This window comes from Chiroxiphia lanceolata, chromosome 21 (genome assembly GCF_009829145.1).
Source record: "Chiroxiphia lanceolata isolate bChiLan1 chromosome 21, bChiLan1.pri, whole genome shotgun sequence".
In the NCBI taxonomy this organism is placed as follows: domain Eukaryota; kingdom Metazoa; phylum Chordata; class Aves; order Passeriformes; family Pipridae; genus Chiroxiphia; species Chiroxiphia lanceolata.
In genome coordinates this window covers 3,405,638-3,426,999 of record NC_045657.1, presented here as the reverse complement: position 1 = coordinate 3,426,999, position 21,362 = coordinate 3,405,638, and the positions used below count along the sequence as shown (strand labels likewise).

The 21,362-nt window shown below is 52.2% G+C and overlaps 1 protein-coding gene across 2 annotated transcripts in view; it reads left to right on the top strand.

Moving 5' to 3' along the window:
* The window catches only part of RXRA (retinoid X receptor alpha), a 106,235-nt gene extending 85,133 nt beyond the window's left edge, over window positions 1-21,102 (top strand). The window contains exons 5-11 of one of the 2 annotated variants that reach the window (XM_032708163.1): window positions 572-741; window positions 5,066-5,195; window positions 9,311-9,443; window positions 10,549-10,640; window positions 12,418-12,523; window positions 16,175-16,337; window positions 17,893-21,102. In XM_032708163.1, coding sequence (XP_032564054.1) covers window positions 572-741; window positions 5,066-5,195; window positions 9,311-9,443; window positions 10,549-10,640; window positions 12,418-12,523; window positions 16,175-16,322 — 779 coding nt within the window. In that variant the 3' untranslated portion in view covers window positions 16,323-16,337; window positions 17,893-21,102. Of the gene's footprint in view, window positions 1-571; window positions 742-5,065; window positions 5,196-9,310; window positions 9,444-10,548; window positions 10,641-12,417; window positions 12,524-16,174 lie in introns of both variants that reach the window. The other variant, XM_032708162.1, reaches the window with a different exon arrangement.
* The last annotated feature ends 260 nt before the right edge of the window (window positions 21,103-21,362 follow it).

The window sequence follows — 21,362 nt, the reverse complement described above, 5'->3', positions numbered from 1 at the left end:
CCATCCTGCCACGGAGCCCTGCTCAGCCTTTGGCATCACTGGGAGCTAGAGAGGTGCATGACATGACCTCCATGGGAATAACAGCCTCAGAGGATGGTTGAACTCTGGATTTGTGCTTTTAACTGACCAGTTTCTCTTTTCTTTAGTATTCCCTTATTGTATGACCTCAGCCATCCCTTTCCCACTCCTGTGGTGACTTGCCATGTTGCTTCCTTTGCTTTTTTTGTCTTTAACCTTTTTTTTTCCAGGGCCTCCCCCTCTGCAGAAATGGGATTTTCCCAGCAGAGGCCAGGTCCAAGCAGGATCCTCCCTTGCCACACTCCCAGGGGAGCACACAAGGAGCAGCCCTCCCAGGCTGGGGCTGCCTTGGTGTCTTCCCCAAACCTTGCCCCACCTTGAACAATCCAGTCCTGAGACCCACCGACCACACTGGTGGGAGAGCAAGACCTCGGATGTCTGTGTGATCCTGCAGGTCTGAGGGTGCTCTGGGGTTTCATGGCTAAATAACACCCATAGCTCCATGGAGCCTGGGGCCCCAGAGTGACACTGTCCCTCCTCTGTCCACTTCCAGCTGTCCAGGAGGAGAGGCAGCGGGGGAAGGACCGCAACGAGAACGAGGTGGAGTCGACAAGTAGCGCCAACGAGGACATGCCTGTGGAAAAGATCCTGGAAGCTGAACTCGCTGTGGAGCCAAAGACAGAGACCTACATCGAGGCAAACATGGGCCTGACGCCGAGCTCGGTGAGGCACCTCCTCCCCCTGCCCACTCAGGGCACGAGGGGTGGCTGTGGGGCATCAGGAGAGGCTGACCATGGGTACAGCCCTGAGCCTGGGGCAGGGGGGGTTGTCCTGTGGGAGAAGGAGGAGCTCAGAAATGCAACTCCTTGCCTCTGCTGTACACTCTCTGCATGAGCTCAGATGGAAGCACGTGGAAAGCAGACCCAGCAGCCACCAGCATTGGTACTGTTCTATCCCACAGCCACAGGGAAGGCACAGATACTGTGAGGCGTAATTAGAAGGGCTCGCAGAGAAGATTTTATTTTAATTAACAGCCCTCAGTGCTAAAATACACTCTATGCTCTGAAGAGCTCAGAGTCCAATGGAGCCAATAAACAGACCTGCGTGGCTGAAGTGCAGAGAGATAAGAGCTGTAAACTGAGGGTGTGACTTTTCAGAGGCAGAATTACACAGCTGCTTGGCTCTGAGAAGAGAAAAGCTGCACAAATTTGCCTAGAGATTTGCTTTCATGTTCCTTTCCCGTTTAGAACCTTGCATTATAACTGGGCCTGCTTGGAGCATCTGGGCTCTAACAGGACCTTGTGTAAACAGGAGAGAGATGACAGGGAAACAGGACAGGGCTTGGAGCATCCTGGTCTGGTGCAATTCTTAATGCTCTCTGCTGGGTGTCTGTGAGGCTGAGATGATGAAATGCAGCTATTTCTAGCAAGTGGAAGGACTCTGCAGTATTTATGTTCTGCTACAATAATACTTCATGTCTTCCTTTATATGAGACTTGGAGGGTTGAGTCAGAAATACCTTCATCTTTGCCCATGGCATGATGGAATGAGATGATCTTTAAGGTCACTTCCAACCCAAACCATTCTATGACTGTGATTCTGCTTGGTGGGGCTGGACAAGAGATTTCAGAGTCAGGCTGCTCCTAAGTCTTAACTGGCCCTGTGGGATACTCTTTTTGGCCTTTACCTTCAAGGACACCTTATGGCTGGATCCCTTAGGTGAGGCTTTTCAGTGAGTGTGGTGTGGATAGGGCTGATTTGGACACTCAGGGCTTCCTGATGTGGACAGAGCCAGTTCCTCAGTGAAACTCTCCAGAATCAGATACAGGGTGTGGTGCTCACCTGCATTTGAGAGGAGGGTCCCATCACCATGAAGCTGCAAGGGACTTTTCTGTTTTTGAAGGGAGAGGCAGCAGTTAGTGAGGGGCTCAGAGAGGCTCTGACTGCTCTCAGGATTAAAAACACTTCAGGGGAGTCGGAGCCAGCATTGTGCTGACTTGAAAACAAACCCCAGAGAGCGAGCTGAAATAAATGGCTTCGTCTGGCACTGCGTCTCCTCAGCCTCTTGTAGCAAATTGAAAGCTGGTTCCTGCATAATTCAACACGCATTACTGTGAACAAGGATGTGTGTTGCATCTAAATAGAAGCAGGAGGCTTGTTGAAATGCCCTGTTATTGTCAGGCGGCTTCTGCCGATGAGGTGACATTTGTAGCAGGTTTAGCAGATGTATGAGATCAGCAGCTCCCAGGGACCAGGCCACCGGATGAGGCAAGGGAAGATGGAGGAGGAACCATCCTCCCAGCCCTCCCCTGGGAGCCCAGGTGATGGAAAGGCAGACAAGTCGAGTCCCTGATAGACAGGGGGTAAAGCACAAGCTGTTTGCTGTTAGCCTGGTGTGTTGGGTCCTTTGGTTTGTGCCTCTGCACCTTAGTCCATCTGCACTGAATGCTTCTGGTGACCTGCAAGGACATTTCCACCTGGCCATGCCAGGCTGGGATGGAGGTGACAGGGTGATGTAGGAGTTAACACCCTCCTCTCCCACAGAGAATCATAGAGTAGTTTGGGTTGGAAAGTTCAAGATCACCCCTGCCATGGGCAGGGACACCTTCCACTAGCCCAGGTTGCTCCAAGCCCTGTCCAGTCTGGCTTTGAACACTTCTAGGAATGGGTCGTCCACTTCTCTGGGCAACCTGTGCCAGTGCCTCACCACCCTCACAGGAAAGAATTTTTTCCTAATATCTCATCTAAACCTACTCTCTTCCAGTTTGAATCCATTCCCCCTTGTCCTGTCACTGCGTGTTCTCATGCCTGTGACTGTCACCTTGTGCCATGGTTCCCTGGCTGCTCTTGGAGCAGGTACCTGTCCCTGGACAGTGAGGATGGGTTTTCCTCTGCCCCATGTCCCTGGCTGCTGGGAATCTGTGCTCCTGTGGTGGAAGCACCACCTTGGATGGGCGCCTGGCTGCTGAAAGGCGAAGTGTGTAACTGAGAGGTGTTATCCCCATTAGCTCTTAATTGGCCTTTGATGTCTGGTTTCAAGTCACCAGTTTCTGGAAGATGCCTCCAAGCTCCAGTTTTCCAAGGAGATCAAGTACCCTTTTATTTTGTCACACTCCAGCACCCTGCCCTTGCTATTTACTGCAGGAGGGGATTTGCTTTCCGTGCACAGGGAGGGTTTCCAGCCCCTCTGTGCCCAGGCAGGGCCCTCTGGATCTGCAGGGAGGATACTTTTAGCTACCTCTCACTCTACTGTGATTAAGTTCTGCCAGGAAGTGCCGTGGTGGTTCCAGGAATTGCCATCTGAGGTGTAATTAAAGGCTGGGCCCCTCGCTGAGGCTTTGGACAGAGCACCAGAGGTTGGGTACATCTTGTGCTGCCCACAGAGCCCCAGTGACAGCCTGGGCTGGAGCACCTGCAGCCCACCTTGTGGGTCCTAGAGATGGTGACAACCTGCCCAGAAGCCACCCCTGCTAAAAGCTTTGGCAAAAACATCTTACTTGCCTAAAATACCCCTTTTGTGGGGCTGTGCAGGCACATGCTGGGTCAGGTTGTGCTGGAGCATGGGCTCTCCCATAAGTCATGTCCCCTCTGGGGCACACAGGGCTCCATCCCCATCCCACAGGAGCCAGGATGCTGGGTTTCTCCACCTGGCTGCTCCAGCTGACCAAACTGAGGTGGCTTGAGGTTGGAGACATTCCTGTAGGCTGCACCACAGGTGTTCCTTCTCACCCTTCCTGAAAACGCCTCTAAATGCCAACATTCCCTGTGTTTCCAGCGAAACAACCCTGCAAAGCTCCTCCTCACACCTCCTCCTCACACCCAGTTTAGCGTTTTCCAGTTGTCCACAGGAAATCCCATCTTTTCTCCCTCTGCCAGGTAAAAGCCCCATCCCTGCTCACATCTCCCTCCCCAGGGGAGAGCCTCAGCTCCCTGGCAGTGAGACTCCCCTACCCTTGCACCCCTCAGGGAGCTGCTGGAGAGGGGCAGAGCAGGGGGGCCCGTCTCCCCACGGCAGTGCCAGCCCGTGCCCATCCATCTCTGCAGGCAACAGCTGAAAATACCTCAAAGGCGAGTGCCCTGAGCTTGCCAGATCCTGGTTATTTTAAGCCTGGAGAATGGGAGATGGTGGCCATGAGGCAGAGAGTTTGGGTTTGCTGCCAGGGCACAGCAGAGAGGGCTGGGCCAGGGTCTGGGGCAAGGCTGTGGAGGGCAGGAGGGTGACTGAGCAGCGTGACCCTTGTTTGTCCAGCCTGGGAGAGGGGTTTGCTGTGGCACGAAGTGGTGAGGAATGGCCTTGCAGGGGGAGAGGTTACACTGGTGGTCGTGTCTGCTCTGCCTCTGAATTCACACCCCGTTCCCCCTGCAGTCCAGGGGTGAAGTAAACACTGCTCCTTCTGGTTTGGAAACTGCTCTTTTAAGGACATGGAAGAAAAATAATTGTACAATCCAGGCTGCTGGATATCAGCAGGGATTACAGTGGGAGATGTGGAAGGGCTCATACATCCCTGTCCAGAGGGGTAAACCCTACACACATACTTGTACCAGTGAGCTCTGCCTCAGTCAGGGTTAGACAGGCTCTTCCAGTTCCTAATCACAAGCCCACTTGAGCTGTTAGCAGTTCCTTTAAACAGGGATTTGGTGTGTTTAGGCTGACTGTCCTCCTTGAGAGCAGATGGTTTTTGTTACTGGATAATATTTCAAAGGAAAGGGGTTTTCTCTTTTTTTCTGTAATGCCCCCTCTGGTGCTGGTTTATCGAGCTGGGAGATGCTGGCATGGGGAGCCTGCCCTTCCCTGGGCTGGAGGTCCTTTGATTCATCAGTCAGTGTGATGGATATTGGTTCTCAGCACTCCCAATTCCTGCTTTGGAGCTTGCTAAAAACTATTAAAACCCGTGTGGTGGAGAAGCCAAATCACCTCCTCTCCCTGTGACTGATAACATCCACCTCGGGGGTGGCAGGGAGGCAGAAAACCCCTTCAGCTGCTGCTCCAGCCTCTCCTCTCCTTGCTCTGCCTTCTCCAAGCCTTTCCATTCTCTTTTTCCTGGCAGCCCAATGACCCAGTGACGAACATATGCCAGGCAGCAGACAAACAGCTCTTCACCCTGGTGGAGTGGGCCAAGAGGATCCCCCACTTCTCCGAGCTGCCCCTGGACGACCAGGTCATCTTGCTCCGAGCAGGTGAGTGGGATGGGAGTGCTGCATCCTCACTGGGACAGGTACTGCCCTTAGATTTAGGTCCTGGCAGCTTTGAAAGCCTTTAACTGATTCTGAGTAACAGCCTCTGACCGTCCAATCTCTAAATAGGATTTAAAAAGCCCCAAGGGACACGTGTTGCTGAATGGGATCCAGAACGTGGCACCAGCTGCCAATCAGCTGAAAAATGGCCTGGCTTCATCTCTCATGAGTGAGGGGCTCAGAGATAGGTGCTGGGTGATTTAAACCAAGAGACTTAACACTCTGCCTTCCTCCCAGACTGAGACTTGAGAGACCAAGTGGGCTTGGGCCTCCATGAAATTTCACCCAGCTAAAATGTTTGATCATAATTAAAACCAGAAAGGGGAGAAAACTATATCGCCCTCCTTCTCCCACCCACCAAGATGAAAATAAAATTCTCTGGGCTTATTTTAAATTTCCTTGTTCAGCAGGGGGGCTGCAGGATTTGGGAGGTGGAAAGCAGTTTGCTGTAAAAAGGGTCTTCCCCCGTCGAGTGAATTCAAGCCCCTGCTGCTGTACAAAGATCGTGGAGGGCAAGAAATCAAGAGCAGAGCTCAGTGAGGATGTGTTTTAGGCATGAAGCTCTTTGTAAGCTGGGGACTTTGAAGTCCCTGGCAGTTTTAAAAGTTCCTGTTGTTTCCCCAAAATTCGCTTTTGTAGGGAATTCAAAAGGAGAGAAGCCTGCAGAGTGTGGCTCCTCTCTCTGCACCCTTCTGACCTCAAGTCTCTGTAGAGAAGATGCTGCTGATCCACCTTGATGGCAGCATTCTGACTTTTTACCATAGAAAATGTGTCCCCCCCCCCAATAAATCCCCATGAAATTGGGCAGAAAAGTGTTGTAAGAACGAAGTGCAAGGTATTCACATCAACACAAAACATAAGAACTGTTAGAACTCTTCTGGTCCAAGGTCTGTCCAGGTTGCTTCAGGTGAAGCTGTAGGGACTCCAGGGTAGGAAGGTGATGGGATCAGTGTTTTCCCATTCCCACCACACCAACTCTAGCTGCCATTCTGTTTTTTAAGGCTGACTGTAGCCCAAGTGCACGAATCTTTAAACTTTGTGCAACTTTTTATTGACTATCAGCCAGTACCTTGGCCCTACACACAGATACCCCGTTCCCCTCACAACCTCTCTGACATCCTTGACCTCAAGAGTGTCTGGTTGTTGAAGTCACACTGTTCACTGGTGTGTGTTTTCCACTTATTTTACTGAAAGGGGATTTTTATAGTCACAGTTCATCTAGTGGTCTGGGAATGGAAGTTTTGGAGGGGTTATTCTCTCTGCAGACTTGGCCAGGTCCTGCACCCTCCCAGGATAACTCCTGCAACCCCTTGGTGAAGGTGCTCCTCTGGCTTTTCCATGGGTGTGAGTATTGCCAGAGCTGGCTCCAGGCCCTCTATGGAACGTACAAAAATGTGTTTTTGAAGAGAGTCTCTAGAGCCTCTCGTGAGAGTGGATGAGCAGGGAAGCATCTCTGCAGGAATCTTTGAGAGCTTCCTGCAAATATCTCAGGGAAGAGCTGGATTCAGACCAGATTCCATTGGTGAAGAGGGACCAAAACCCACAACAACAGTTCCAGGTTTTCCTTTCTCTTTAGAGGGCAGCTAATGGAAGCTGAATGTTCCTGACCTGATGTTCTCCCCCTCGGGGCCACTCCATGGGCAGGAGCAGAGGGGCTGCAGACCCCATCACATCCCAAATTTCGTGGTGGCTCTAACCCCATGGGAACGTGGTTGTTGAGCACCTACGGGAGCTCCAGTGGGCTCCCTGCTCTGAGTGTCTCTGCCAGGGCCTCAGATAACCTCCCCCAAGTCTTTTAACCAGTGGCTCTATGTATTATTGAGTGTGGAGAGCGGCCTGCTGAGAACAGCTGCCCATGAAATATTTAGGTATTAAAATTCAGCTAAGAGCGTCAGTCAGGTTCAGTCATGCATCCTGGGAGGCAAAAGAAGTGGAGCACACATCTTTGGAGGAGCAGTGCTGGATGGGCTGGCAGCAGCTCTCCTCAGATCCTGAATCATTTAAAAATATTTCCCTCTCTGAGCTTTTTGGAGGGGAAGGGAACCTGACTTTTTTAAGCCTGTTTTTCCCCGTGTTTTCTCGTTTCCAAGCTTGCTAGGGCTGAGACAGGAATAGCCTGATGTTTTCTCAGCCTGGCAGAGGATGCTGAGCATTACATCTCTGCAGCTGCAGTTGGTTTTGTGGGGCTGGTGGGGAAGCTTGGCAGTGAGATGGATTGTCACGATGGTCAGTGCGCTGCCAAGGTGCCTTCCCTATCCCAGAGGAGCCAAAGCATCCCTGGAGGCTGCACAGCCACCTTGTGTGGTGAGGAAGGAGTCACACAAATTGAAGAAATCTGCTCTGCTTCTCCAGAGCTTGGGCTCAAATGCAAAAATCTTGGAGTAGACTTGTTTGGTCTCTTAATTCAAATTTTCTGCCTGTGGTTACACCTAATATTTCCTGCCTGTCTCTATTTTGTGAGCTCTTTGGGGATGTTCTGGTGAAGGGACCGTGTAGAAACAGCTTCCCCGTTTCAGCTGGAACATCCCAGCTCTACATGGGAATAATTCAGCTGAAGGATGTTGATTAATTCAGTGCTCCTTCCCTGGAATAAGCCCAGCTTGGAATGGATGTTGTGAGCCAGCTCTGGTTTTTGTTGGTTGGAGCTGCATGTGGAGCTGCCGTGGGTCTGTGTGTGATGGCTGGTGGGAGGCACCCCTGGCACCTTCCCGTGGGTCTGGCTCTGGGAGTTCCTCTTCACCCAGGGAACACAGTTTCTTCAGGCTCCTGGTGCAGTCCCACATCTTCTCCTCCGTTCTCCTTGGGTTTCACAGTGTTGCAATCCCTGTGAAAGTGCCAGGCCTCACCCAGTAAATAGCCAAATAAACGTTCCCGTGATTGGGGTGGAAACATCCTGTGGCCACTTAGGAAAGAGTGAACTTTATTCCTTGTCAACATTTCTAATGGCACAACCCATGGCTCCAACAGTAGGTAAATACAGCACACATGGACCTTGTGTTTATTTCAGTCAGTGAGACACGACGTGTTCCTGTGGCAGGAGGGGTGAAGGATTGTTGTGTTGCTTTTCCAGACTGGGAAAAAAAGACTCTAAAGCCAAATATCCTGATGTTTCTGGACCCTGCCAGGCAGCCTGTGCTCTGAACTCCAGAGCCATGTTCTGGCTGGGTAAATCAGCCACGTGACAGGTGTTGCAGAAGAACCATCTTCTCTTCCCAAAAATGCTGCTCCTTGGTTGAAAGTCACCAAAATTTCCACCCTTCAAACTTTGCAGCACGTCCTCTGGTTGTGGCTTTGTTTCAGGCATTCTTGAACTGAGCCTGTGATGGATTTAGGAATTTAAAGGGGTGTTGGATTGGGAAGGGGAGCTGGAAGGTGGGGAGGTTCCATCTCCCTTCCCTTCCCTGTAACTAGGTCTGGGCTCAGAGGATGTGTTTCCTATATCCCAAAATAACATGTCCAGTAGATAATAAGACTAAAAGCTGGTTTCCAAGCAGCTGTGGAAGCAGTTCATGGAGCAGTCATGGATGTGGGACACCCCGGTGCAGAGAGCAGACACAATCCCTCCCAGTATTTACATGGCAGAAGCAGCAAACCCACCAGACAGAGTTTTCCTGGTCCCTTTTACAGAGCTGAATGATGGTGAATGAACTTTCGTGCCCTGTTATGGCCTGAAAATGAGCCCAATTAAGTGACAGAAAGCGTTGATAGGTGTGGAAGTGCTGGGAGGCAGCGGGTGAGGGCAGAGGGGAGCACAGGGCTCCACACCCACACGGAGGTTCACAGCGAGAGGAGCAGGCAGAGCTGGTTGCTGCCGTGTCTGCACGGTTTATAGAGGAAACTGCTTCCCTTATTAGCGTTATATTTTTAGTGCATTTGTTTCTTAATGGTTTTTTCCTTCCCTGACATCCAAGAAAAGGCTGGCTCCCCTCTCCCTTCCCACATCCAGCCACGTTCCTCCACCACGTTCCTCCTCCTTTTAGCGCTGGGGAGGTGATGTTGATTCCCAGACCTGCTGAGGTGGCTCTAACCTGCAGCCTTGGTTGTTCTCTCCTCCCCAGGGTGGAATGAGCTCCTAATTGCCTCCTTCTCCCACCGCTCCATAGCTGTGAAAGACGGGATCCTCTTAGCCACCGGGCTCCACGTGCACCGGAACAGCGCACACAGCGCTGGCGTCGGGGCCATCTTCGACAGGTGGGCAGAGGGAGGGAGGATGGATGGATGCATGGATGGATGGATGGATGGATGGATGGATGGATGGATTGCATCTCAAAACACCTTGCCTGGACATCCCCATCTCTGTCTCTGCACCAAACTGCCTCTGTTCCCCGCGTTGCAACCTCGGAGGAGCCCAGGATGAGGGTGTCCATCCCATGGCGTGCATGGAAGTGTTGTGGTCCCTGCTGCAGGCAACAACATTAAATCCTCCTCTTAAACCTGCAAAACCCAACAGCCCAGAACAGGGAGAAGGCTGCCCAGTGCAAATCAAAGCCTCTTTCATGGGGTCCAGATGCCTTCTAATGTTACGAGGAGGCCACTCCATTGTTTCTTTTCATCTTTAATTGGACCAAGACGTGATTTTATTTTCACAATGAAAAGGCACCAAAAATACTCAGCAGGTTCCACATGCGTGTCCCGAGGGCTCTTTAATCTCATGCTTTGGGAAGGTGTTTTAAAGCCAGACTTCCAGGGTGTTTGACCCAGAGAGTGGCTCCAGACGCCGCTGAAATGCCGATTTCTCTGCCTGACACTCGTCTTGAGGCGACTTAGTTGAAAGCAAATCACCTTTGGTGCTGTGCCTTGCGAGGAAATTGTTCTTCAGACCTGGGTGACATCATTTGTTCCTGTGAGGTCATAAGTGCAAGATCATGACTTCCCTGCAGGATCTAACATGAAAAACTGGGCAATCAGTGGAAAATATTTCAAGACCGGCACCTGCGGTAGGAGCGAAGGGAGCAATAAAAATTACCGGCAGAGGAAATTACTTTTAGGTACCTGTTGGGGTGGGTTTTTATTATTATTTTTTATTTTTAGGCAGCTTTCTCAGGTGCCAAAGCCTCTCGGTGAATGGATGAAGCCAGTTTTTATGGCCCCTGTTGTACCTCAAGGGAACTATTGGTGTTCCTAATGAGCTATTTTTGATAGAGGAGGAAGATGAGGCCACATCCTCAGCTGGTACAAGCGAGCACCATCCCCTGACTTCACTAACTGTGACCGGAGGAACTCACTCTGGCTCTGACACCTGGGTGTTCTCATTTCTCTTTAACACTGACGCCTGTGATTTCTGTGTCCTTTGCAGAGTATTGACAGAACTCGTGTCAAAAATGCGAGACATGCTGATGGACAAGACAGAGCTGGGCTGCCTGCGAGCCATTGTCCTCTTCAACCCTGGTACATGACTGTATCTTCTCTCCTGTGCCCTCTTGGCTGATGCTCTGTCCTTTTGGCACCTCTTCTTCCCTATAAATCTCCATTGCAAGTAGCTCAGGGCACCCCATTACCAAGGACAGGGCAAGAAGGAAGAGAGGCAAGGATGAAAGCTGAATTAAGTGCTGCACAGGCTCTGCCACCTTACAGGCATGTCCTGTGCAGGTCAGGGGTGGATCTGGATCCATACCAGTGCTGTTCTCCATTCCTCCCTTTCACAGAATCACAGAGTGGTTTGAGTTGGAAGCACTTTAAATTTCATCCTTTCACACCCCCTGTCATGGGCAGGGACACCTTCCATTGTCCCAGGTTGCTCCAAGCCCCGTCCAACCTGCCCTTAAACACTTCCAGGGGCAGCCACAACTTTTTTGGGTAACCTGTTCCAGTGTCTCACCACCCTCACAGGGAAGAATTTCTTCCTAATATCCAGTCTAAGCCTGCTGTCTTTCAGTTTAACAGCCATTCCCCCTCATCCTCTCAGCTTGCCCCCCTTTTAGAGTGACTCTGTGAGAAGAAAGTTCTAGTGCATGAGGGAATTATCCCTGAATCGAAGCAAAATTGAATGTAGACATCCTTTAAGAGAAAAGTACAGATTAGAGCAGTGCCAGAGCACGGACATTGTTGTCTCTGTTTCCTGATCTCATCATCCAGGGGGTTTTATTACCCGTGTTTCTGGAAAAGCCCTTCGCAGACCTGGAGAGGGTGAAAGACATGAAACGTGCTCATAAAATACACAAGAACTTGAACATCTGTCAGCAGTTTGCTTGGTTCCACAGACTCCAGGAAGGTTCATGCTGCTCGCTTTTCCCCCCTGGCCCGAGCTGCCCAAGGGAAGAGAAGAAGGTTCAGTGCCAGGGCTTGTCTCCAGCATTTTGGGGAGCAAATCCCTGTGCAGCAGGAGCCAGCTGGCAGCCTGCACATACCTGCACAGCTCTGCTCAGAGGGTGTCTCTGTATTTTAGAGCAGGTCAGTCCAGAGCAAAAAATCAAATGGAAGCCAAGGATAGACCTCCACGTCCACAGCCACCCCTCCCCTCCCTTCCCTGCCCTCTCAGGAGCACAGTTTGTGCCCAAGCACAGCTCCTTCCCTGGATTTTCCCACCAAACCCAGGCCAGGCCATTTCAGCAGGGTTTATTGCTGTTTCTTGAGTTTGTTTTTCTTCTTGGCTTTTTTTTTTTTTTTTTATTCCCTGCCCTCCTTGTAATCACCAGTAATTTATTGTCTGTAATTTGGGATTAGCCGTATATGGTAAAAGAAGGGGAATCTGGAGAGGTTCCCGTGGCACATGTGCTTGGGGATATCGATTTCTTGACTGTCCCTTTCACCCTACTAAAAACAGATTCTGGCTGTGTCACGGGGGACCTGCCAGAGCCGGGGCTTCTCCTTTAGCCCCACCTCAGGGCTCGTGCTGGAGGGAGAAATCCCACAAGCCCAGGATTTGAGGGGGGCTGAAACCCTTCAAGTGAGGGACCACTGGAATGAGCCAAAACGGTTGGGGTGGGGATATGAAGCGGAATAAACCAGATCTGTAGTCACAAGGCAAACCTTTGAGGGCTCGAATGCTCCCCGGGAGTTGTTTGGTACTGCCCCAAACACCCAGGGCTCAGACCCTGCATCCACACTCTGCCCTGGTCTAGTGGTGCTGAGCGGGATGGAGGGAACTGGGAGTGCATGGGGGGGTCCTTGCCTGCCTGGAAAACCTGGAGATTTTTTGGCTGATGGTCTTTTTGTTGCCTTTCAGACTCGAAGGGTCTGTCGAACCCGGCCGAAGTGGAGGCGTTGCGGGAGAAGGTGTACGCGTCGCTAGAGGCTTATTGCAAACACAAATACCCCGACCAGCCCGGGAGGTGAGTCCCCTGTGCCCCGTCCTCCTGCAGCCTCACACCCCAGGGAAACCCCCTGCAAAGGGTGCTGCATCCTGAGGCAGGTCTGAGGGATGTCCTCGGGGTCACACCGGCACACAGCTGCTGGGTCCCTTCCGTTTGGGGCTCTCTGTTCCCAGCTCTGCTCGGAGTGAACATTCTCTGCAGATAAACCCCTCATTTCTACCTGTGAACACCCTCAGAAAATCCCCCTGTGCAGTGCAGAGAGGTCTTTATTCCCATGCCAGTAAATCCATCACAGCCAGGACAAGGTGGGCAGACCTGAGGAGCCCTGGCTCCCGCGGCCGCAGCAGTGGGATGAGCACATGTGGGAAGGGGGTATCATTTCCCTTTTGGAAACCACGGAGAGCAAACCACAGCGAAAATAAGACTCACATGGAGTTAATTTTCGGTGGCAGATGAGCATCATTGCTGGGAAGTGAAAGCCTCAATTGATGCTCTTTTCTCCCCTCCCCGCCTCCCCCAATCCAGCTGGGAATGGGAGGGGGAATTAGGAATGCTTTCCTGGACCGCTCCGGAGCTGAGTGGGCGCATTTTCCCAGTTACAGCCTGAAGCTGGCAACTGCCAGTTAAGTTACTGACAGTTTTTTGAGCAAGCAAGCAAAGCACTGGAAACTGCTACTGGTGCGTGGATATTGGGAAGAACAGCCCAAGCAACTGGGATTTGCATCCCACCTGCATTCCTGGTCTTGTGTGTCTGGGTAAAAAAAAAGAAGCTCTCACAGCAGTGAATGCAGTGGGCAGATCATGCCTTCAGAAGTAATGTTGGACCTTCCTCCCTCCCCGTTTTGGGTACCACTCTGCTGGCAGATGAAGAAAGATGGGTTGTTCAGGGGCTTCTGGGGTGTTCTTGGTTGGCTTGTGGCAGGGAGAGTGAGGGTGAAGGTGTCAATGGGTACGTTTGAGTTGTGGTGAGGAGGGGAAGTGAGGGATGAGCACAGTGCATGGAGCAGGGGTGGTTACCTCTCCTCCCCCAGGTGGTTTGTGCGGACCCCAGGCCAACTCTCAAGCTGACTCCTCTCCCAGAAAGCGTTATTAAAATGCATTTCTGAAGCAAATGCAGAGCCAGAGCCTGCACTTTGGTTGTCGTGGTGTAGCAGAAGAGCTGTGCTCACAGCCAGCCATACCTGGAACAGGGAGAGCTGCCTTGGGAGTCATGGCCAGCAGCTCTCCTGGATTGTTCCCTGGTATCCACAGACAGGTTGTGGTGCCCTTGCACGTGCTGCTGGACAGGGGCTGGGCTGGGGCTGGGCTGGGGGTGGGCAGGGGACTGTCACAGGGACAGCCCTGTTCTTCATCACCCAAACCACCGCCAAGCTGCTGTGCATGACTGAGCACAGTCACTGAGCCACCAGTCCAAACCAGTTCCCCAGGGCTCTGCCTCCACGCTCAGTGATGTGTAAGGGAGTGTTTTAGGTCCGGAAGCTGCACCAGCAGCTCTGGAGTTTAATCTCTCACTGGCTTTGATTGACCTTGGGCTGGGGACCTCTTTGTGTGATCCCCACACCTTTCCTTGGTGACCTTAAAGGTTTTGCGTGCTGAGGGATGTCCTGAGAGCCGTGATGGGCCCTGCTGACCTCACCCCATGTCTCCTTGGGTGCAGGGCAGGGGTGGAATAATCCCAGGTGGCTCGGGAGGGTTAACTCGTGGGCTGGGAGTCCGGAGTTGCACAAGAGCTCAACGAAGTTCTCAGGAACTCTCTCCATCCTCCTGGTCTCATGGCACAATGTGATCACCATCTGAGGCTGGAAACAAGTTCTTCCTGTGGTTGAGCAAACTCCTGCTCGAGCCATGACGGGTCCCCTCCCCTGCTCCACGCTGTGGGATCGCTGGGCTTCCCACCACTCCAGGTGCCTTCCAGTGCAGGGCTTCAGCTGAGTCCCCAGCCAGCAAGAGCTTTGGGAGCACCATGTAAACACCAAAAGAGAACTCCTCTGCAGCAGCAGGGCAGAGAGAGGCATTCCTGGGAAAAACCCACCCATGCTCCCCCCCCTGCAGCCCCTGCTGCTCCACAGGGTGCCTACGTGACACCCAGCAGCCGCAGGGAGTCAGGAATCAGGGCTGTTTTCTCCCCTCCCAGCCCCAACCCTGGCACGTTGTGCTCGGGGCTGGTTATCTCACAGTTAAACATATCCGAGGGCTGGAGCCATCATCTGGTTTGGTTTAAAGTGAAACTTCCTGAATGGGATGGTAGGACTGATTTGTTTTTCCTGGCTCTGCTCCAGCAGTTCTCGCCAGCTCAGCAAAAAAAAAAAAAAAACACACCAAAAAAAGTAGGGAGAGAGAATTGTGCATGCATGTGTAATATCTGTGTGTTTGTGCATGTCTGTGTGTGTGTGTGTGTTTTCTGGAGGGTCCCCTTCTCTCTGGGTCTTTGCTTATGTTCAAGCCCTGCTTTTTGTAGCAGGGAAAGCAAATAACTACACAACTACACTCCTGGCCATTAAAGGGCTTTTTCCTGTGTGGGGATCACTCACTCAAGGGCTTTGTACCAGGAGGTGGTACTGGGAGGTGAGATCCAGTTGCTGCCTGCACCCCAGGGCATGAGCAGGCAGAGTGGGGCCACCCCAGGGTGCTCCAAAGCACCCTGCAGGAGCTGGTGGCTCTCTCCTGGCTCTGTAGCCTCTTGCCAACCTCAGAGCCCAACACACAGCAGCTTTTCCCTGGTATGGATCCATCGGGCTCATCTTCATCCCAGCTGGCTCCTGCAGTGCTGCCGGCTCTCTCCAGCCCCCCCTGGCTCTTCCCAGCCTTCCTGCCTGTCCTTCTACCTGTCAGCTCTCTTGCTGGCATCACAGGGGTGACCTGATAGCATCTACTCTGGGCAGGGCAGGCTGGGGAGAAAGGGCTTTTGTTCCGCTGGGGCTCCGTACTGGGCCTGGAGAAGGGGAGCACCCCATGTCCTGGATGGTTTGCAGGGCTCCTGCCAACTTCTGTGTCAAAGCTCTTGTCTCCTTCCATTGGCTTCACCCCCGAGGTGCCTGCAGCCCATCTGTCAGCCAGGTTTCTGCTGTGCCAACAGCCCCAGGGCTCAGCTGCAGCTGGGGATGGCCAGCAGCCCCAGTGAGGGCTGGTGGAGCTGCCTGGGAGGTGCCCAGTGCCTGCAGGAAAGGGACATCACCAAGCCAAGTGCCAGCTAACGCCACTCACCATCTCCTCCATCCCCTTCCCGGCTGCTTGCCCTTTTCCCTGACCAAAGATCCAGCTGCTGAAGCTGTTTGCACCTCTGCCTGTGCCAAGGCTGGCCCCGTGGTGCCTCCTCACCGTGGCTGTGGTGTGGGGACCCCACGAGCACCTCAGGGTGCTCACTGGGTGGTGATGCACATGCACCGAGCCAGTGGTGCTCCCCAGTCCGGGGCTGACCTTTCATTTCTTGTTTTCCCCTCCCAGCTCAGCTATCAGCACTGTTTGTTGTGGATATCCACCGTGGCTGCCTGATCTTCAAGGCTGGGGACATAATTAATGATTTCTCTGCACAGCTCTGGGTGTAGCCCCGTGTCTTTGGCAGCAGGAGGTTGTGTCTGACTCCCAGCCCTTCTGAGCTTTGGGGGCCTGGGCAGAAGCGGGGCTGGAGGTGGGGTGGTGTCTGACCGTGCCGTGTCTCCTGTCCCCCAGGTTTGCAAAGCTCCTGCTCCGCCTCCCAGCCCTCCGGTCCATCGGCCTGAAATGTCTGGAGCACCTCTTCTTCTTCAAGCTAATAGGAGACACACCCATCGACACCTTCTTGATGGAAATGCTGGAAGCGCCCCATCAAATGACTTAGAGAAACTGCTGCTGGGTCAGTCCCTCGCCCGGCCGGGGGGTCCCGCGGGGCCCCTCCCTCCGCTTTCCTCCTCCGCCGCCGCCCCAGCCCGTCCCTCCCTCCTCACCCCAGCGCCGGAGGCACCGTCTGATCCGGGGGGGGACCCCCCGCCGTCCTCGCCTCCTCGTCGCCTTCACCCCTGTCCGTTTGCTGTCACTGCTGCATCTCCAGACCTGCTCGCTGGTCCCCTGCGCTAGATGTAGAGAAGTGGGAGCGGAGAGAGCTCGCCACCCACCCCCTGCCCGGCCCCCGCCGTGCCATGAGTTTTGGGATGAGCCACCAGCCGGGCTTGGCATCACCCACCCACCCACCCCCTCCGTGGGTGCCCCGGGGCAGGAGCGGGGACGGGGACAGTCCCAGCCCTTTCGGGGGCAGTGGGGTTTGGACAAGCTGAGGGGAGTGGCTGAACTCGCCGGATTGCAGCTGGCTATTTTCAGAGGATGGAGTTTTTTTGAAAAAGAGAAGAGGAAAAAAAAAAAAAACCCAACCAAAAAAAAAAAAAAAAGAATTCTATTTTTGGTTTCTAACTATTATTAGTAGTCTCGGTAGTTACTTTGCGGAGGGAGAGGCGGCCCGGCCGTGCCCCGTGAATGAGTCACCCGTGGCTGCACAGAGCCTTCTCCTTCCAGTTCACAGCAGAGGATTTGGGATTGAGCTGAATCCCCCCCCCCTAAATAACACGGGAACCGGTGGCACAGGGAGCTGGGTCACCCTCTGTGCAGAGCGTGCACCTGAAAAATCCCCCTCTGCCATCCCAGAGGGCGGCTGGGCATCGCTGCTCTTCCCAAAGATGCCTCTGCGCTGGGTGTGGAGCTGCCCACGCGGAAAGAGCCGGCTGGAGCAGTTGCTTTAAGGCTGCCAGGGACTCCCTATCGCCCTACCCCAGCTCATGGGGGCCTGCTGGGACCCCTGCCCTCAGCACAGCATCCCGGCATGGCCCCAGAATCCCAGCATGGCCCCAATATCCTGGCACTGCCCCAGCATCCCAGCATGACCCCACTCGGGGGTTTTGGCTCACCCAGGAGGCTGCTCCTGTTGTTTCAGCCATGCAAAACACTGCAAGGCAACAATTAGTGGGAGTGCTTGGCCAGGCTGGTTAATTGCAGCTGTTAATTAGTGGTGAAGCAAGAACAGGGCTCCCCCTCCCCTGAATCTCCCCCGTCGGGCACAGAATGTGGGGGCTGAGAGGTCCCAGCTGGGTGGGGAACACGGCAGCACCCACCCACCCCCTCTCCTGTCTGGGATACTGAGAGCACCAAGAGCACCTTGGCTTTTGCACAGTCCTTTCCTTGAGTCTTGGTGTGACAGCAGGGAGATGGACAAGATTTTGGGGATTAGGGACACAGTCCCAAGAACGTGCTCACACCCCACAAGATGGGATTTCCCAGGGAGCGTGTGACGAGAGGTCAGCCAGGCATCATTTCACCCTCATCAGGTGTCTCCAGTGCCCCACCAAAAACTTGAGTTAGAGAAAAAACAAAGCAGAGCAAGCGGTGAGGGATGTTGGGAAGGGTTTTTTTCCCCTTGGCAGGATGGACTGTCCCAAACACACCGTGGGACAAGTGCTGCGAGCCAAGAATGAGGTGCCTGTGGTTGGCCTGTGGCCAAGGGCTTCCCCACCGCTTCCATGTCCTCTTGTGCTTTAAAACAACAAAGTATTTGCTCCCAGAGATCCTCTTCTTGCTCCCCATGGGTTGTGGCTGGTTGAAAACACCTCCTTGGTGCCCAGAGGGGGGTGGAGCAGCACCCACCACCTCACACCTCTGGTTCTGAGGGGACACAGTTGCCACCCGCCTGTTGTGATCCCGCCTGGCAGCTGGAGCCCCCAGCTCCATCCCCTGCAGCTCAGCAGGCCATCTCACTGCTAAAAAAAACCACTCAGGATTTCAGGTCAGAACTTCCCCCTCAGGCTGGCCCGAAGTGGCAAATCCGCAGCGGCAGGGAAAGTGTTTTGGCTGTGTTTCCCCAGCAGCCTGCATGCCGCCGAAAATATTATTAAACAGCTTCACCCTGCAAGAATTTGCCAAGAAAACTAGGCAAGAGAGATGAAATCTGGAAAGGGTGCCAGGAAACACGAGCAGGCTGTTCCCTGCCAGCGTGAGGCTGGCGCAGCCCTTGGGGGGTGCAGGGAGGTGTTGGCTCCCAGTGGAGCTCAGCCCGGAGCCCACCCAGCCCCTGGGCAGCCCCCAGCCCGGCTCTTCCAGGAGAAAGGAGCCTGGAACTTGCTTGCCAGAGAGGATGAGGATGCTTTGGGAAAGTTGGTGGATATTGCACTGGAATAAACCCGCTGTCCTTCTCTGTTGGGTGGAACCACTTTTTTTTCCTGCTGGATGGCTTGGAAGGGGCTGCTTGGTGCTGGGTGCTGAGCTGTGGTGGCTGCAAGGTGCTGGGCTGCACGGTGGGAGCTCCTGTCCCATCCCATCTCGTCCCATTCCATTTCATCCTGTCCCTTCCCATCCCATCCTATCCCATTTCATCCCATCCCATTCCATTCTATCACGTTCCATCCCATCTTGCATTCCATCCCACCCCATCCCATCTCATGCATCCCATCCCATCTCATCCCATCCTATCCCGTCTCATGCCATTTAATCCATCATGTTCCATCCCATCCTGTTCCACTTCGTTCTGTCTCATCCCAGCTCGTGTCATCCAATCTCATCCCATCCCGTCACACCCTACCCATCCCATCCTCCTTCATCCCATCCCATTCCCATTAGCATTTGCCCTGATAAAATGCCATGGGCAGGGGGTATCCCCCACAGGCAGTGCGATGCCAAGGGGGAGGCTCCACGGGTTCCAGACTTCCCATCAGGATGTGCATTCCTGTGCCTCAGTTTCCCTGCTGGAGCAGCTCACAGCCTCAATCCATGCCCGTGGTGGAGGGGGGTTGGGGAAAGGCTGAGCCTTGTCCTGGGATTTCAGTTTTCAGCAGGTGAAGGGGAGTTGGGGTTCCCGGAACGCGGGTGATGAACCCCCAGGCCCCACCCCACCCCCTCCATTCCCAGCCCAGCCCTTCCCAAGGGAAGGAAAAGCTTTTGTGCATCCATAACATCCGCCACAGCAGCCTTAAAGCAACGTGCTTTGCATGAGTTTGAGTCTTTCATTTGTATTCTTTTCACTTTTTGGCTTTTTTTGTTGTTGTTGTCCTCATCATAATAACGCTGAGTATGGACGTGCTTGTTTGGAGAGGTGAGACATGGCTAGAGGAGAAAAAAAGGCACATTATCCACTAGAGAGGTAGGACTTTGATTAACCAGATCTTAGTACTGTTGGAAAAATCTGGTTTGATTAGGGTGATCTATTTCTAATTATTTTTTTGTTTTGTTTTGTTTAAATTCCTTTTTGTTGGTGGGACAATCTTTAATTTTCTAAAGATAGCACAAACATCAGCTTTTCAGCCACCCGCTGCCACCCCGGCTGTCCCTGGCTGCCTGTGCATGTTCCAGCACAAGCCCTAACCCAAACCAGTCTGAATCCAGCACATCCCAGGCCCCTCCATGAGGATGCTGAGGTTTCCTGGGCGCTGGAATGCTGAGCTCTGTGGCCGGGGGGGGCCCCCAGGCGTGGAGGGAGGGGCGAAGGACCTTCATCTCCGCAGCAGCCGCGGGTGTACGACACCCACACCACCCCCTGACCTCTCCACCCTGGGAAGGAGAGCCCTGGGCTCAGCTCCTGATCCTAAAAAAGGCTGGAGCTGGCAGGAATGTGGCTCAAGAGCTGATGCTGTCCCCATCAGTGAGGAGTGTGCAGGAGCTGGTTTAAGTTGCTATATGTGCGTGTGTATACATGTATGTACTGTAGATATATACACTGTATAAATACCCTCACTCACATATACAGATATTATAACTGTAGCAATTACAGACTTTTCGTGGTTTTTTGTGTTTTAAGTCGATTCTTTTTCCTATTTTTTTGTCCTCGCTTTTTATTTTGTTGCTTTTCTTTTTTTTTTTTTTTTTTGCTCCCATTGTATCCAAATCCCTTTCCAAATTGGCAAATGCCAAATCTGGATCTGTATTCCTCGAGGCAAAGGAACTGCATCTATTTTAAGATGCCTTTTTGTTCTATTTTGTTCTGCTTTATTTTGTTCTGGTTTTTTTTTTTTTTTCTTTTAAGCAGGTGGGTTTGAGTAAAAAAAAGAAAATAGCTTTAGCAATTCCCAATACTTAGTGATGGATGCCTTGGCTATGGGATGCATAGATAAAAAAAAAAAAATTAAAATTTAGAATGACAAAAAAAAAAAAAAGAGAAAACATAAGGAAAAAAAATATCTAAAGCATCAATAAAGTTAAAATCTATTTTTGTACAAATGTAATTTTATCCCTTACCGTATTCTTGGATATTTTCTTTCTGGATTGTTTTGTTTCTTCTACAGAGATTGTTATAAACTCTCTCTATTTTTTCTCACTTTCTCTCTTTCTCTCTGTAATGTTCAGCCACAGGGATCTGGAGAAGAGGGAGAAACTTCTGACCGTGTTTTAAAGGCTTTATATGAAATCTCTTTTGAAATAATTTTTTTGAATGAACTTTTTATTTTTTTTTCCCCCACTTCCAAAATTTTTTTCGGGGGGGGGGTAAGGGGGGGAGGGGAGGGAGGGCGTGGGCTGGTCTGGGGGTGTCTTTTGTCACGTATATCCGGCGTTCCCGCAGGTCTGTTTTACTGTGAAATCACTACCGTATATTATTATTCACTTTAAAAAAAAAAAAAAAGGTAAAAAAAGAAAAAAAAAAAAAAGAAGAATTGCTGCTGGAAACGCCAGTATTTTGAGAACAATTGTATTAGAATTGTGGAAAAAAAAATGAGAAAAAAAAAAGAAAAAGAAAAAAAAAGGAGAAAAAAAAAAGAGAAAATATATGAGCATTTTAAAATATAACCCAGTCCAAGTCCTCTTTTGTTCTTCACTGGTGTGTCCTGAACTATTCATTCAGGTGGGGGATTGTCCCCACGGGGGGTCCCCATCCTTCCTTCTCACTGCGAGTCTGACTAAATCCAGCCTG